Here is a 16,743-nt window from a genome sequence, read left to right as displayed (position 1 = left end):
TATTTTATTTTTCCGAGCATTAAACTATTGAAATAAATGTTTTAAAGGCACAGCTTGTGGTTCAAATGTAAGAAAAGGCCCTCCACCAATCCAAAAAAAACATACTGACAGTTCAGTTGACATTCATACATACTAAGACACTGAAAGTATTGTTGTAGTGACATAATATTTTATCATTTTTTACTCGACAAGCTCACACAGTCTTTACTGTGACGCAATCCATGGGAATTTGCATGCACTTGTTTGTCAAATCACACAAACCCACCAAATCCCCACACAGTACTGTATTAACATCTGTCTCAACGAGAGGTTGGATCAACATTTTTTTTCAGCTAAAAGAGGAACACAACAACTAAGATGACTTACCTGCAGTCAATGATAACCTTGTCTGCTGCCCAAGTCTTGACATCCACTTGGGAACCAACATGGACATTGAGGCGTCTCCAGAGTATTGTAGTAATGAACTCTTCCATCAGTTTGGCAAGGACCGCACTGAAAATTCTTCTAGGACGCTTCTATATTATCATTTATGTACATGGAGCTTTCATTGTGAAGGTTGCCCACTTAGTTTATCAGAAAATTGCAATGTTCTTTTGAGTGTTTGCCTGTGTCCCCTTTCTTGTTTGTCTCAGATAAATGCACAATACAGACTAATGTTAAATAAATATGTATTGGATTACGTACAACCAGTTTATGAATGTATTGGTATGATTTATTGATGACTATGTGTTTCATTTGGAAATACATCTATAACGATGTGCCCTATCCTTCCCCACACTGGGACCTTGCAATTTTTTCCTAGCTCTGTCGTCTCTCGTTACAAAGAAAATTGCTGATTGTATCAACGTAGTAATACGCTATTAGCCGATGATTGTGTTCTCAACGCTCCTTTGTCACAATAAGTCTATTAATTATTGCAGATATAATTATCAGCACATTGTTCCTCTGTAATTAGGCTCTTAGTAATGAATTTTTAGAACTCCGCCCCATCCGTAGCTAATTGATTCATCTGACTCTTGCTAACCTCTTAAACTGGAAACAGTGCCATTGCCTTGGCCGTAAACATTCTCTGCACCCAATCTGTTCTGTGACAGCAGCCCTTTTTGGTATGAGCTCAGCCCTGACTTCACAGTGACCCAGAAATGTTTCCTCAACAGTCTGATAGGCAGCTTTGTCTACGCCAGCCTTACTGCTCACCATCATCAACCCCGGAGGTTAATGAACAATGTTCCTACTCATGGGAACACATGTCAGCTGTCTGTTTGATATTATGAAGTTCGAGTCATTGTCATCGGTTGTCACTTATCTGCTGCCGTAGGAGAGGGAGTTGACTCTGCAAATGAAGGGGAGCTGTGATGCAGACTTTATAGTCTTCTACACGCTTTACTTCCCTCAATGGCTGTGTGCATACTTCCATGAGGACCCTTGCATCAATGGAACTTCTCTGCATGAGCATAGTTCTTGTTAATGAGTAAGGCTACGGCCACTTAGGGAAATGAAGCAGATGCTTAATTTTCTCTTGCTCCCCTTTTCCTCGTTGGATTGGCTGACTTTGGGATATTACACTCAAATTAGCACCGTGAAGTGACAGGTTTTTTTCTCGCATTAGCAGAGTGTCAAGTGTGAATCAAAGCCTTTACAAATTCCCCATGTACATATTATACAGAAACACCCCCTCTTGAGGCTAACCAAGACTACGGACTTGGGGGCAACCAGGGTGAAGTCCGAGGTCCAGGTTTATTAATGCGGACATTTGTGTTGTCACATACAACTCACTCGGGTAAACTCTCTGTAAATTCAGAGTCCCAGTGCATGTGTGAAATTGACTATCCACACACAAAATTGATTTGACCTTCGGCAGCTGGTGTAATGTATTCTAGAGCCACTTCATGCACATTCATACTACCAAGCCTAACCTCAGTGTATACTGGGTGTTCAGCTCTAGCAGCCCTAAAGGGCCGTAGCTCAGATATCCTTGTCATGTAACACCTAAAGACAGTCAAAGGTCAGGCGGTGCAGGAACAGAAGGGCCACAGATGGAACTGCACAGACCGGTCCTGCTCTGCCGGAGCGCTGTCACATCAGCACACACCCAGCCCCAATCATCCCACCACCTCACCCCCTGGAGGGCCAGGCCAGCGTCTTCACACAAACACACACACAAGGACACACTGGACCATACATGCACTGCTGGCAACACACCACCACATGCACACTTTGCCGCACACACATGCTCAGTGGATTAATGAGGGGGAAAGTGCATTTTAGTCAGATTCCAAGGAGTTTAAGTACAGGTCTGCTGAGTGTGTCCACAGTGACCCCCAGGCAGGATGGCAAGCAAGGAGGATGAGCAGGTGGTCAAGGCTCTCTCTCTTTCTCTCTCTCTCTCTCTCTCTCTCTCTCTCTCTCTCTCTCTCTCTCTCTCTCTCTCTCTCTCTGTCTCTCTCTCTCTTTGGTAATGTCAAGCCCCTGGCTGACACTGGCTTCCTGCCATGCATAGTCCATTATTAAACCAGTCTTCAGGACATTTCTGTGTGACCAACAAACACATTTTGTTCAATTACAATTCAAACCAACTACTTTAGGAGCTTTTGCTACAACACTGGGCAAGTAAAATATACACAGCAGAACAAAGCAAAACAGCTGTGAACAGCATCTGTTATAGTTGTATCATTTAGGAAATACATTTTCCCTTAGTTAAATGTGTTCTGCAGCTTGCATAATTCCAGAGTTTTTGGTCAGCTGTCAAAACCGTGTTCAGTCCAGAACATCTCTGAGGACATGGAGTTGGTGTGTATGTGATCCAGGATGTGAATGAATGATACATTACCTCTGGCTGACTAACTGACATGGAGCTTATACCACACTCTCCTTTTGAAGTGTAGTCCGGACTGCATATGTCAAGTGCATTTATCATTAGCAGAGGGCTTAAGCTGTAAACAGGGCCACATCATTACCAAGTCTAATTACATTTGGGTCCAAGGTCTCACTGCAGACAGACACAGGCATTCAACACAAGGGCACACTTAACAAACACATACTCACCATTTCTTGCACCATGTCCGGTGCAAGAAATAGGGTGAGAAGAGGCAAAACAAAGTCCTACTCCAAAACTTAAATTGTTAAAAACAGTAAACATTTTAAATGGCTTATAGTGGATTGGAAACTGCAAAGTAAAGCTGTTGCTGCAAATATAAACTTCTCCTACACTTAGATCGATCCTAATCTTAAATTATACGCAAGCAGAAATGTTCTGACATAATTTGGAGTCAAGTGTTGCAACTGAAATTCAATGTGCTTATCAGGCTAGAGATCTGGGTCCAGTAGTCAGTGTATATCTGCCGAACACCTCAGTTTGATTCTCTCACATCCCAGTGGCAGCACTGGCTCTGTTGGCAGCAACTGTGATCTACAGTTCAAGCAGGTGACGCCAACAGAACCCGCGGCAGCTTTTTGACAGGACTGCATTGTATTACACCTCGGACTTCATCAGAGTGAAAGGCCTGTGTCTGATCTGATGCACAATGATCAGCAGCAGCATGATTAGCAGTGACAGCCTCCTGACAAGAATGCTGTGACTGCAAGAGCTTGTGGTGAGAGACAGGGAGAGAACTATGTAGACACAGATAGAGAGAGTGATGCAAGAGAGAGAGAGAGAGAAAAGAGGTGGGGAAAGTCTGTAACAAGTTACAAGAATAGGTCCTATTATAAAATCTGGCATGGAAATATCTTAATCAGTGAGAAAAATAGGAGAGAAAGGATGATTGAGGTAAATACAAATGTCCATTACGGCAGAAAACATAATCAATATGCCCTTTTATGGAGCCAGCTAAAGCAATACAGTGAGAAGTTTCCCCGGCGCTTGATAATACCACCAAAATGTTTTGCCCCTCCATCTCTGTCACTTTTTTTTCCCCGGCCTCTCTCCTCCCGTCCCCATCTCATACACCCTCGCCACGACAATATGTCATGCAATGGATATAATTGCAATAATGCAATTTGGCTGGGAGGCGGATTGAGAGAATAATTGGACTCAACCCCGACGATGTGACAGGCTAATGATTTAGCATGGCCACTGGCTATTGTGAGAAGCGAGCGCTTTTCAACGCTACTGAGCTAATTTCCTCTGATGATGGTCTTAGCGCCTTTCCTCATTGTGTCGGCACAGAGGGAGCGCATGGCCATGAGGCGGACAGCTAGATGATGTAACCCACCCACCCAATGCCAAACAAACACATGTCTCTTGTCACCCACTGTTCGCGGTTACCTCATGCACAAAATGGGATTCATTTGAAGTGAAGATAAAGAAAGTCCCCAAAAAAAGCCCTCGTCTTTAGCACTTTCCCCCTGACACACAAGCCTTGTAGGAAACCAAATAGATAGGCCAAGAGGAGGGAAAGCATTAGCATAGCCATCATAGCTAAGTGCAAAGTGTTACCGAAAAGGCAAGACCAGGACTTCACGTAAATTACTCAGTTGGTTGTACAGAAAAATGTGATTTGTGTGTGATTGGAAGTAGAAATTATTCTGATGCTGCACTGTGCAATATGCAAGTACAATGTTTGTGATGTATTCTGATAAAAAAAAGAAAAGTGAAATAACAGGCAATAAACAGTCAAAGCACCTGATGGTACAACTGCAGTAGTTTGTTAAAAACATTTGCATTTGAAAAAAGCGAGTGCCCATCACTTGCTCAACAATAAGACAACAGCGCTTTCCACTATAGTGACCATTGTGGAGAAATGTCACATCTTGATTCTGTCAGATTAGACGAGAGTGAGACTTCAAGACATTTTCTCTTACTTCTGCAAAGTACAAGCACAGATAAGCCTGTTCCTCAGTCTGCGGACATGATGGGAATGTGAAGTGTGCAAAGTCAAAAGAGGCTGTGAAACTGTGTGTGCTGTGTGTGTGTGTGTGTGTGTGTGTGTGTGTGTGTGTGTGTGTGTGTGTGTGTGTGTGTGTGTGTGTGTGTGTGTGTGTGTGTGTGTGTGTGGGTGTGTGTGTAAGTGTGTGTAAGTGTGTGGTTCTGCAAATTAGGGTTGTGTGCCTCTGCATGTTTGTTGGCAGACTACGGCTTGAAACCAGGCTCGTGAATTTATTTACATCAGCTCGTTTTATGAGCCCGGCAGCTGGCAAGATGAAAGGGTTACGGTTACCACAGCGTAGATGGTGTGTGTGTGTGTGTGTGTGTGTGTGTGTGTGTGTGTGTGTGTGTGTGTGTGTGTGTGTGTGTGTGTGTGTGTGTGTGTGCGTGTGCGCGTGTGTTTCTGTTGTGTGCGAGAGCAGATTGTTAATGACTTTTATCCAGGTAAATAGGTAGTTGTTTTCAGATATTTTGTTCCAGAGGCAGAGCAAGTGAAATGTTTTGCTGTGAAGTTGTCTCTCTCTATTCTTTCACTGGCACAACATCATATTGACTGCTATCTATCTCTTTATCATCCTGCTGTTTTTTTTTATTTTGTTTCCCTCTTCCCTTTTATTCTTCTGAAATGTTTTCTATTATCATTTCTTTCTTTAATGCTCTCTCTTTTTCTCTTTGCAGCCATCTGCTCTTTTTTTCTATGTTGTTGCATACCCTGGAAAGATGGCTTAACTAGCATATCCCAAAGAAAAGCACTGCAGAAGACAAAGACATAGTCTGGAAAGGAAAGAAAACAAAAAACTATACCTGGCATTCACAGATATCACTAGGGGCAGTTTACACTGTGAAAACGCAACGGTTTTCCCCTTTACGTTTTCAAAAGTTTCCGCATTCAGATGCAATTGATTTGAAAACTTCACTCGTGCACATGGTTTCGGAGAAAACTGGACGAAATCGCTGTAGTACACATGCAAAGCCAGTAGTTGCCGGTGACACTTAGCCTAGTAGAGGTTCTGCAGCAGTTGCGTTTTCAAAAGATTCCATCCTGGGAGGTGGTTTCAAAAGATTCACATTTTCAAGCCTGCGTTTGCTGTTGTCATAATGGATGATTATAAAGGCTGCATCCGCAAAATTATTTTTGTGGATGCAGCCTTTCGGTTTCCAGTGTAAACACTCTCCAGGGCTGGGAGAGGTGTTCACTACAGGAAAGAGGAAGTATTTACAAAGGTTAGCACTAGGAAAGCCTTTCTTTTTTGTTCCCCTCTCTCTCTCTCTCTCTCTCTCTCTCTCTCTCTCTCTCTCTCTCTCTCTCTCTCTCTCTCTCTCTCTCTCTCTCTCTCTCTCTCCCACCCGCTCTCTCCCACCCGCTCTCTGCCTCCCTCTCAGACAGAATCAATGCTCCAAAATCCCCCAAAGCCAGATCCTCTTACATCCTATCAATTATTCAACCTGCCTCTTTTGTCGAACCACTCCTGTTTACAAGGAGTGCCTGGCCAATTGTAAATGTTTGCGTGCCCGCTGAGCACCCATCACCTCCCAACCACATACGTTGATTATGTGATTTAGTCGTATTTTGCCGACCTCCCCCCCCCCACACACACACACACACACACACACAAACACACACACACCCACACACCCACACACACACCACTCACATCTGTGCTGACGGGGGCATCTCTCAGGCTGGCACAGAGGCAGCTGTAGAGGTGGATGGCCCTGAGCTCTGAGGGCCAGCAGCGTATAGAGCGTGGAAGAAAGATGCCATAGTCTGGGTTGAGGTGTGGCCGAGGGGCCCGGCATCTGGCTGCCTGTCCCGCCAGATGTGTGGCCACACTCAGCAGGGTCTGAAAATATGTGCCTCAAACGCCTGCTCTAAAGCAATGGCAAGTTAGCTGATGAGCGGAAATTATGAGTGCAATTTCTCAAGACATCCCTGCAATGTATAGGGAGACAAAGATCCACCCTCCTCCACAAGCAGGAATCTGTGCCTCTATCTCAAATCTTTTTCTCATAGAGGAATTTTCATTATCAGTCATTCTGAAAGGCTTGAACGTATCTGTCGGGTTTTCTGTCCACATACACGCTACAAGAATACTTGACTGTAAAAAAGGAACCAATTATTTTTCAAAAGCTCACTTAGTCCTTTGTTTGCAAAATATGCCAGAAGTGGTTGCTCTTATTGAGGGTTTCTTTCATCGTGCGTTGGGTTCATGTTATCCATTATCTGATAAATTATTATCTTCTGAGTGCTTGCTATCAAAATTAGTAGACCGTTTTACAAAACGATAATTAAGTTGTCAGCATATAAAAATACCACAGCTCCCATTTCAAGTGTGGTAGTGATCATCATATTTTTCTAATTTAAAAACTGCTATCAGCCCTGTCCATGGCCACATTTACTGTAGGTGGCAGCTTCATTATATTTTGCAGACCAAGAAACCAAAGTTCTCCTATACAGATATAGCCTCAGGTTTTTTCTTTATGTCACATTAGTTTATGGTAATTTAATTAAATGAAAATTTCCAATACTATGGGATCACAACGTAAACATGATTTGGGCACATCAACTAATAATACAGGACCCTAATCATTTTTTGATACAGTGGTGCAAATGCTGAAACAGATTTGCAGTTAATTAAATTATAAAAAGGTAGCTTGCTTTGATGCAGCCTTGGCCCTATTCTTTCTGACAGCTCATCACTTGACTGGCCCGGTCTGTTAAAGGAAACTTTAAGAGAGGTATATGAAAACGAAAAAATCACATTAATATGCTGTTGTTGTTTTTTCAAATAACTAATTAAATGTTAACATGTTGCAGTATGTGTGTGTGTGTGTGTGTGTGTGTGTGTGTGTGTGTGTGTGTGTGTGTGTGTGTGTGTGTGTGTGTGTGTGTGTGTGTGTGTGTGTGTGTGTGTGTGTGTGTGTGTTTTCTTTTAAATTTGAAATATTACTACATTTAATTAGTGTTTCTGTTATTTTAAATTAGGTTTACTAACTTCTGAAAAAGTGGACAAAGTCAAATAGTTTACTTTCAGCACAGCAAAGTTGGGATTGGTTGAAGGCTAGCTTTGCATAAAATTACTGATTGTTGAAGTTATGAATGAGATTGGGCTGAGCAGTTTTCACTTTGGCTCTATAATGGAGCTGTATTTGTGTAAAGTTAACAACAACTGTAAGAGGAGGAGTTACAGTGCAGATCCCCATGTAGCTTGGAAAACCACATGAACATCTTTCAGGTTTGTAGAAAAATAAATGAAAGAAAACTTCCTGAGTTACAAAAAAGCAAAAAGAAAGGCTAGCTAGCACAGGGGGTGGCAGTTTACTGTAACTCTTGATTATACAACAAAGTGCCACAACATTCTAGAACGTGTGAGGTCTGGGCTTGTAAGGATGTTGCAGTTGTAGCAGTGGGCCACAGAAACAGCGGAACTGATTCCTCCTGCGTGTTTGATGCTCCCTTGTTCTGTCTCATCACTCGGCCCATACCTAACCTGCCAGGGAAATTTATGAGGATGCCGTTTCTCCACCCAACATATCAGACAACAGACATTTTTCAGGCAAACAAACCATTCATTTGGAAAATAAAGAAGGAGTAACCCATTTGGATGATTAATTACAAATAATGCATGCATACTAACTGTGGCTGTCATTGGCGTAAACACTGAATCACTAACTGATAGATTGCCTCTCTACTTAGCATGAATGCAATGTTTACCTCAGTTTTTTGTGTATGTGTGGGAGCTTGCTTAAGGGTTAGCATTAATACATTGTTACAGTAACGTAGATGCCACCACTGGAAATCAACAGATTATCATATATGTTTCTAATCGTATTTGCTACAGTAGGCAAATTCAATCTGTCACTTGTGCCGTTCAGGAGCCCCACATACCACATAATACAATAGAGATAGCCCATTGTATATCGAAATGTATATTGCTGGTGTCTGATAGCTGCAGTGTATATTATCAGTGCATTCAGCTCTTGAATTTTTTGCATCTCATAGCATAAAGGCAGACAATATGAAATGTGCATAAAGATACGACTTGCTTACATTGGCAGTTTAGTTATTCACACACCCTTGTGCAAACAGGACCACGGCACACACAAACACACACACACACACACACAAACACACACACACACATAAAAGATCTTAATAAAGCATATATAGGTGCTCGTTACAAACGGCACAATGATGGTAGCCAGTTAATATGCATGTACTGTATGTAGCTCCTGCACCCTCCCAAACCCACGTGCAAGCAAACGTGCACACTGCAGGGTTCCTCTTTATCAGTGCTGCTCACATTGGCACCAACACATGCATTGCCAAGACTACGGCCATGCTAATGTAGCCCCTTAGTCTAACAAAGGCTCAGGTCAATGGAGCCTCCAGTGTCTAATTGCTTCAGAGAGATAAGTGAGTTTGACGACGCAGCAAGGAACGGCTCAGCGAAAGGAGGCAGTGAGGGAGAAGATGTTAATGAATCCCCCGTTCACTCCACCGTCAATATCGGCCTGTCGCAGACCTGCCTGAAAAATGAATATTAAAGACACTTTTGATTGTTTGCATTTTTTTGCTTGTTCTCATTGAATTTTAATGGGTTGTGTTGTGGTGTTATTATCACATATTCTATGCTCGGTAAGAGAGTGGAGCTAATGCAATTAATCCCCACACCAACACTTGACGGCTAACCGGCTGTGGTAGCCAGTAAAAATCACATGACCACGTTGTTGCGCTAATCTAACGTGCTGCACTAGAATACTGAATGAAGGCAGCTTGACAGCAATTGTGTTCTCAAGAGAGCTGAGAGAGACGATAAAAGGCCCGCAGCAATTAGATGGGAGTCTGAAAAATGTATATTTGAGATGCACATCTTAGCCTATTTGAGTAATTATATGGCATGGTGGTTAGTCTAACGATTTGATCTTGTGAAGGAAACATTTTGGCTCGAGACGATTTGTTCCCTCAGAAGTGACAGTGACAAGACCAGTGACTGTCATCCGGCACCGATAACACCGATCGGATCTTCTTCATCAGCTAATCTCCCTCCGACTTATATTAAATCAATGTCAGTTGCAGACAGCAGGATTTGGAGCCGGCTTCCTCTACAATGGCAAAGCTCTCTTTTTCCTGGAGCTGACTACAGTTGTCACGCATCTCTCTGCCTCTACTCTGACAGACTCACTTCATCTGAAGATTACCATTTTCACTGAACATGAATCCTCAACCCATATTTCCTGGATATGGCTGGAGGCTAATACAAATTGGACTTGACAAAAGATGATGCATAAGCTAAGACAACGTTGCTTCATCCCTTTATTTTTATCCCTCTCTAGGTAGCGGTTCTGTGAATTTCCGACGAGTGTGTCGACGGACTTTTGGAGGGCGTTTGGTTTGACGATGCAAGAAGTGGCCTCTCGGGAGACACCCTGGCTTACCGCATAAACAAACATATTTAAAATCCCCCCGATCCTCCAACACTGTGGTTTTAACTCTTTATCTATGTTTTTCCATTCAGGTAGCTTTTGGTTCTTCTCACTCAAACTGCCTATCCTCCCTTATTAGCATGTTATTCTGAAGTCATGTTCTCCATGCTGTTTGTTTACCTCTGTGGGCCCTGCCCCCTGGGTCCCACCAGTTGCTTACCTGTGGAGATGAAAGCAACTAGTCTCTATGGGACTTTTGGCAAGTTAGACCCCTGTTGACACAGTACAGACACTTCCCGTCGCGGTTTAAAACAAGATTATTTGTTTGTGTCTGGAAGCACAATTTATGGAGTGAATACATTAATTTCATAATTTTTTAAGGCAGCTGGTAACATGGTTTGGGGCTTTTTTTATGCAAAGAACGGACAATCTATAGACCAGGGGAGAGACACAGATGCCTGCTAAACTTGCTTGCTATGTAACATCTCATTAAAGGTGAATATGGTAATATGAAATCCCTCCAAGATACCTTGAGGCCTCTCAGCGAGTTCAGTCGTCTTGCTTCTCATAAATTGGCAAAAGCGGAGGAGTGCGGGTCTGCTCTGGGGCTGGCCAGCCTGCACAGCAGCTGTAAATATATGCACGGTGCCACTTGTGTCCGATTTTCATGTTAAATAGCGGCGACCATGAGACGAGCTGTGAATTTGTCCCTGGCAGGCCTGAGCTCGGTCGGAACTGAAGCATCGGAGCTGCATCATCAGACCCCAGCCACGAGGGAGCAGCGCTGTGCAAATTGTCCTCAAATATTGATTCTGCTGCAGAGAGCAATGAGGGACGGCGGGAGCGAGGCGCCAGGCTCATCAGCAAAATACTAAGGGGAGGGGGGTATAAATGGAGGAGGGGGGGGGGAAGGAAACAGGGCCCTCACATGGTTTGATCTTGCACAGCTCAGAAGACATTTTGCCTAATGCTGGCTGTAATTAAAAATCTACTTTTACTGTATGTGGGTCTAAAAGGGGGGGCTGGGGAAAGAATGTGCATGTGTAAAGATGTACAGGCCACAGAATGCCATCATATCCCCCACTCTAAATGGACCATTGTTTTCGAGGAAAGAGGTGCATTGTGGTGTGACTGGCCTAACTGCAGTAGCTGCACCGTATGCCTAAAAATATTCCATGTCAGCGGGTCCCGAGAGAAGCCCCAGTGCTATCCAGGCCTCTCAGTAATGAGAGAGTGGAGCTGCCTGCCACTGGTAGCCACTGCTGTCCCCCAGCTCCCTCTGGCTCAGAGCTCAGCACTGGAGCTGGAGAGGCAGCGGCTCAGCTCCTGTACAGATTTATCATAGCTCACACAAAGCGGCATGTCTGAAAAGCAGAGGATCTCATTGGCAGAGGAGCAGCCCCAGGCGGGCTAACCCCTGGGCACACTGACCCAACACATTCACATATCAGAGAGGCAGACAGATACAGTTTGAAAAAAGACTCGCACTTGATCAGATGTGTGTCTACGAGAGAGAGAGATAGAGAGAGAGAGAGAGAGAGAGGAAAATGGATTTGAAAAGCATGAGAGCAAAAAAAAGCAACTCACTATAGTAGGCTACAAACTGCTGTGAAATAAAGATATATAGTGTGTGGGACAGACTGTGTGAAAACTATTTTAACTGCCATCTTTTGTATGTTATATGAAATGTGTCAAAAAAGGGAGAGAGAGAGAGAGAGAGAGAGAAGTGGACACAAGAGGGAGCAGAAGTATTTGAAGTAAAGGGAAGTGTAAGTATGAGAATGGATAGAGATCACTGAGAAATTAAAGGTGTTCTTTAAGGCACTAGGTTACTGTCATCAGTGCAGTAATGGTCGAGCACTTAAGGGAAAAAAACATGTTTGCAAAGATTTAAACTGTCATTATCAGTGGCAACTATTTCAGTTTATCTCACTGGAGCATTGATGTTGAGGGGGATACTTGAGACAATCAATGGGAAACATGTGCACAGAAACATACGTCATCTCCGTATATACTTAGTTGAAACGACTCTCATTTATACATTTGTATGAGGAGTGCTAATATAGATCAAGAACCTGAGGAAGCAGAAAACGCTACTAATTCATTTGAAAAACGACATAAAGACAACTCAACCTCCTTGTTTGAACATTTTATGGGCCTCCTTTCAACAGTTAACATAAGAGATGTCACAGACTGAATAAAGTAGATCAAAGATATATAACTTTGAAGGCTAAACTTGAAAAAGTTTCTGGGAGAAAAGGAGACGGATGAATCACTAGTTCATATTGTACCAAGCTGTATGTAACCAAGGCTCCATAGTCTGAGCCATTTAAACCAATAGCTACTCAGGTATAATGGGATGTGATATATATATATTATTTTTTGTCTACTCCAAGTGTCAGACATTTCACAAAATGCTCACCTTCAATTCCATGTGACATCCACAGCGAAAGATGGGCGATATTCAGAAAAACAAAACATTCCCAAACGGTTTTCAACTAGTGCAAATATCTTACATGAATTGTTAATATGTTGTTATGATCCTACACTGCAATTCCTAATTAGAACTGCAAAATGACTCCCGCAAAACAGTCTTCATGATAGGGACTTGACCCACAAGAGCAATTTGATGCTAATTTCCTATTTGCTAGTTTATGAGCTGCTATCTCTTTCATTTCTCCCAAAGCATCTCCAGCTGTCTCCAGTATAAGCTCTACATATTGACAACAAGTCTGGACTGTATCCAGCAGCACTCTAAGCAACACACATCTTTCACACTCATTCACAAATGCTTTGTTGAAATATATATACTTTGAAATGCTTAATCAGTGTTTTAAATCACACTTTTTGTTCAATCCACGCTGTTGTCCATTGGTGGAAATTAAAGAGTCCCTTTGTGTCCACAGATGTACCCTGGGTGTCCATGATTGTAGGCTATTGGTCTCAACAACCGGCATACTTTATATGCTTTATGTGTGGCTCAATGCGGCCAAGTGTACGTAGTTTGTGATGAGTACATTGATCCCATTGTTTGGTGATGGATGGCCTGTCAGCCGCCCTTTCCTTGATATTTTCCCCATCGTACAGTAGATGTGTGTGAGTCATCCATCCTTTTTCACATGGAGGGTTTCAGGTTTCCTCGTGCCTCTCTTGCTATCGTGTGACCTAAAAAAAGAAACAATGCCACAGATGAGAGAAGAGAATCACATGACACATGTAATCGCATGAAATGACACAGCGTGTCGCTGAATGGATGTTTTCCATTCAAAAGAGCCAATCAGAGTTCAGAGGAGAATCTTCCAAAATTAAACATTTGTGCTCTCTATTTCTGGCTCTGTGTTTTTTCATTGGATTGAAAATGCGTGTTTGCTGTCTAGCTGGCTGACCGATCAACATTGTCTCAACTGCTTAAGTGGGATTTCACATGAAGATGTATTTACACTTCGGCATCTGGAGATGTGTAGAGCTTGTTTTCCAGCAACAAACCCAATACCATTTGCATTTAAAATAAACATATGTGATTTTTTTGTGATTGTTTTTATCATGTTTGAGCCGTAAAATACAGTTTATGTTTAACCATAAATCCAAATGCAGTAAATGGGACATGTGATAAATGTATCACATGCAGGGCTGCCCATAAGGGGTAGAAAGTGGCAAAGCTTTCTAGGGTCCAGCCACCAGGGGGGGCCCAGAGAGAAAAAAAATAAAAAATGTTTTGGAGATGACCAATTTAGCCAACCTTTATTATGAACGCTATATTCGCAAGAGAACTTTCTATAATAAAAGAAAATATTTTATCCATTAAATATATCACATTTTATATTGAAAAACTAAAAATATCATGGGTCGTTTTTTTCCCCCTCAAAACCGTTGCAAGCAGCAGGTCAACCAAACAAGCGTTAGCTATGTAGTGATGATGAGCAAGCTAACCTAGCCAGCTCAGTGATGCCAGGTCCTGGACATAAATCAGGGTACCAGAAAATAAAGGAAAAAAAGAGGGAACTTTCAAGGGCTTTAGACCCCCGGAAAATTCCTTAAAGGCCTACTTCACCGGTTGGAATATGAAAGTATATTGAACCCTACTTTTCTCTTTCTGTGATGTCACAGAAAGAGAAATGTAGGGTTAGACAGTGAGACCATAAAACACTCTTTCTGCCTTTTCTCAGGCTAGGATGATCCGATTTCAAATTTTTTTTGCACATTTATACTTCATAGGATCTCCGAGTTCAATACATATTCATATTCCAACCGGTGAAGTAGGCCTTTAATATCAGTATTTCTGCCAGCAGAAGTGGATTTTCTATTCAGAGATGCTGTGATATTTCATCAAGTTTTGAGGTGTCTTTGTGAGGGTGTTCTGCAAATTATTCTGTATATTTTATGTATTATTTTCTAAAAAAGATAGAAAATTACATATTTAGCCTTTAAACAAAGGTGGCAGATGGTTGTTATACTGATGAGGAAAGCTTCTGGTAGCAGTGCTATCATGGTAAACCCCCTCTACAGCAATGGTGTGTCTAAAAGCTTACATTACAGTAAATGTGCCAAAAAGCAAGTGCAGAGATCTTGATCTCTGCACTTGATCTCGCGCTCGCATCGTCGGTGTCTCTGCCCACTATTATTTCCAGTAGCCCAACATAATCTAACTGGCTAGAACCGGCCCTGTGTACAGGTATGTGTTTATGTAGGAATAAGCGCATCATGCATATTGATACAAGTTCAGTATGAGTAAAGGGGGCCCAATGACTGGACCTTTTCAGGGGCCCAGTCGTTTGTCTGGGCAGGACTGATCACATGCTACAGCATTATTTACTCTTTCTTGTTTAACAGTGTTCCGGTGCCTCAGTCAGGCAATCTATGCATCTTTGTGCAGTACACCTACGCTGTGTGAGAGAGAAACAGATGGACAGATATAGATCATCATAGTGAATGCGGTGTCGAGGTGGTGAAAGGAGGTCAGGGTTACAGTGAAAAGAGACACAGGATAAAGAGCGACAGAGCAAGGCCGCGCAAAACAGTTGCCACGGTTTCAATGTCTCGTTGCGACTATCTTCAGTTACATCTGCCACCGAGTCTCCAAGTAACTGCTCCCTGGTCCCCAAGCACCTTGCAAATGCACAATTATTGTCCACAGACGCAGTCAGCCATTGGCTCCCCGTCCCTCTCTCATCTGATCAGCTATTGTCAGACAGGGTGGGAGAGACAAGCGAGAAAGGGAGAGAAGAAGAAGTAGAGAGATGGCAACGTACAACAGAATGATGATAATTGCACCTATCAGTCCCAGAGTTGGTGTTAGGCCCAGGGTCATTAATTCCACTGCCTGTGACTGAGCCCAGCAGTGCCTCTGTTCCACAGTCTATCCCACTCACCAATTTAATTATGACTCTTAATTGTAAAGCCTCGGTGGAAGGCCCCAGCCACAATGCATTCTAATGAATGCGACAGATGTTGTGCTGTTATGCCATCTCTCGAGCAATTACTCTTATTGCGCCTGCGCCTGCTTCCCCTCACAACTGTTTCTTTCTTATATTTCACCTGTAAATAAACTGAGCCTGCTCCATCCCACGCTGCGCACTCCGCCACGTACACCCATACACCTATAGTCGTCAGTCCCGCAAATTAACTTTCACACTTCAGCAGCTTACAAGGGGCCATGAAGGACCCTCATTTAAATCAGTTTATCTCATCTGAATAGCGTCAGTCTACATGGTGTCGCATAGGCGTTGTGTGCGGGCTACAGAGTGCACAGAGGCCTTGTGTTTTCTCCATTAGTTTCTTTTTTCACTTGTGCCTGAGGGGATGCACTCGCAGCAGATTAACAAATAAAGCTTATTGGGGTTGTTCGTTCGTTGATTAGCTCTGTGTTTTCATTTAAATTTTTTATTAATGTTTGAAATTAGCCCTCGAATGAGACTAAATTCATTTGTGGGTATATTGAAGATATAAACAACTTTTGTTTAAGATAATTTTTGATTTGATTGGCAAGGACTTCTGAATTTATTTATTGTTTCATACGTAGTCATATAAAGTAGGGGAGAACGGGGTAATTTGTCACATGGGTTGGATGTCACATTCGTTATATCTCGCCACCAGAGCGCGCTAGCTCTGAAATGTTGATATAAAAAAGGTCCAGAATTGGGATCAGAGGTCACATACATAGACTTCCTTGGAGGAAGACAGCTGCATTTCAGGTGAGAGGATGTTTTGTGTTTTTCATGTCAAATTCAAAATATTTTGCTTCTCAGTATTTTTCTTCTAGGCTTTTACACAATGGGTTTATAACAAAACACTTGTTACCCTCAGAAAGTGTGAAGGGTAAGCTATAGTTTAGATTGTTGTTAGCAAGCTAATTAGTTGTCAGATGGTTGTTGGCCTTGATGCTAGCAAGAAATTCAGGTTGGGGTTGGTCGTCAAATTTTTTGGGGGGTTGGTTGTCACATGTTATCTCA

General features: G+C 42.6%; 1 protein-coding gene across 1 annotated transcript in view; it reads right to left on the bottom strand.

Moving 5' to 3' along the window:
* Positions 1-5,117: 5,117 nt before the first annotated feature.
* tafa4b (TAFA chemokine like family member 4b) overlaps positions 5,118-16,743 on the bottom strand; it is a gene marked incomplete at both ends in the record, with an annotated part of 30,634 nt that continues 19,008 nt past the window's right edge. The window contains 2 exons of the mRNA XM_080026606.1: positions 5,118-5,132; positions 6,523-6,675. Of these exons, the coding sequence (XP_079882732.1) occupies positions 5,118-5,132; positions 6,523-6,675 (168 nt within the window). The remainder of the gene's footprint in view (positions 5,133-6,522; positions 6,676-16,743) is intronic.

Source organism: Ammodytes marinus (genome assembly GCF_949987685.1).
Source record: "Ammodytes marinus genome assembly, chromosome: 4".
Taxonomy (NCBI): domain Eukaryota; kingdom Metazoa; phylum Chordata; class Actinopteri; order Uranoscopiformes; family Ammodytidae; genus Ammodytes; species Ammodytes marinus.
The sequence above is the reverse complement of the archived record's forward strand: the minus strand, read 5'-3'. Positions and strand labels throughout refer to the sequence as shown.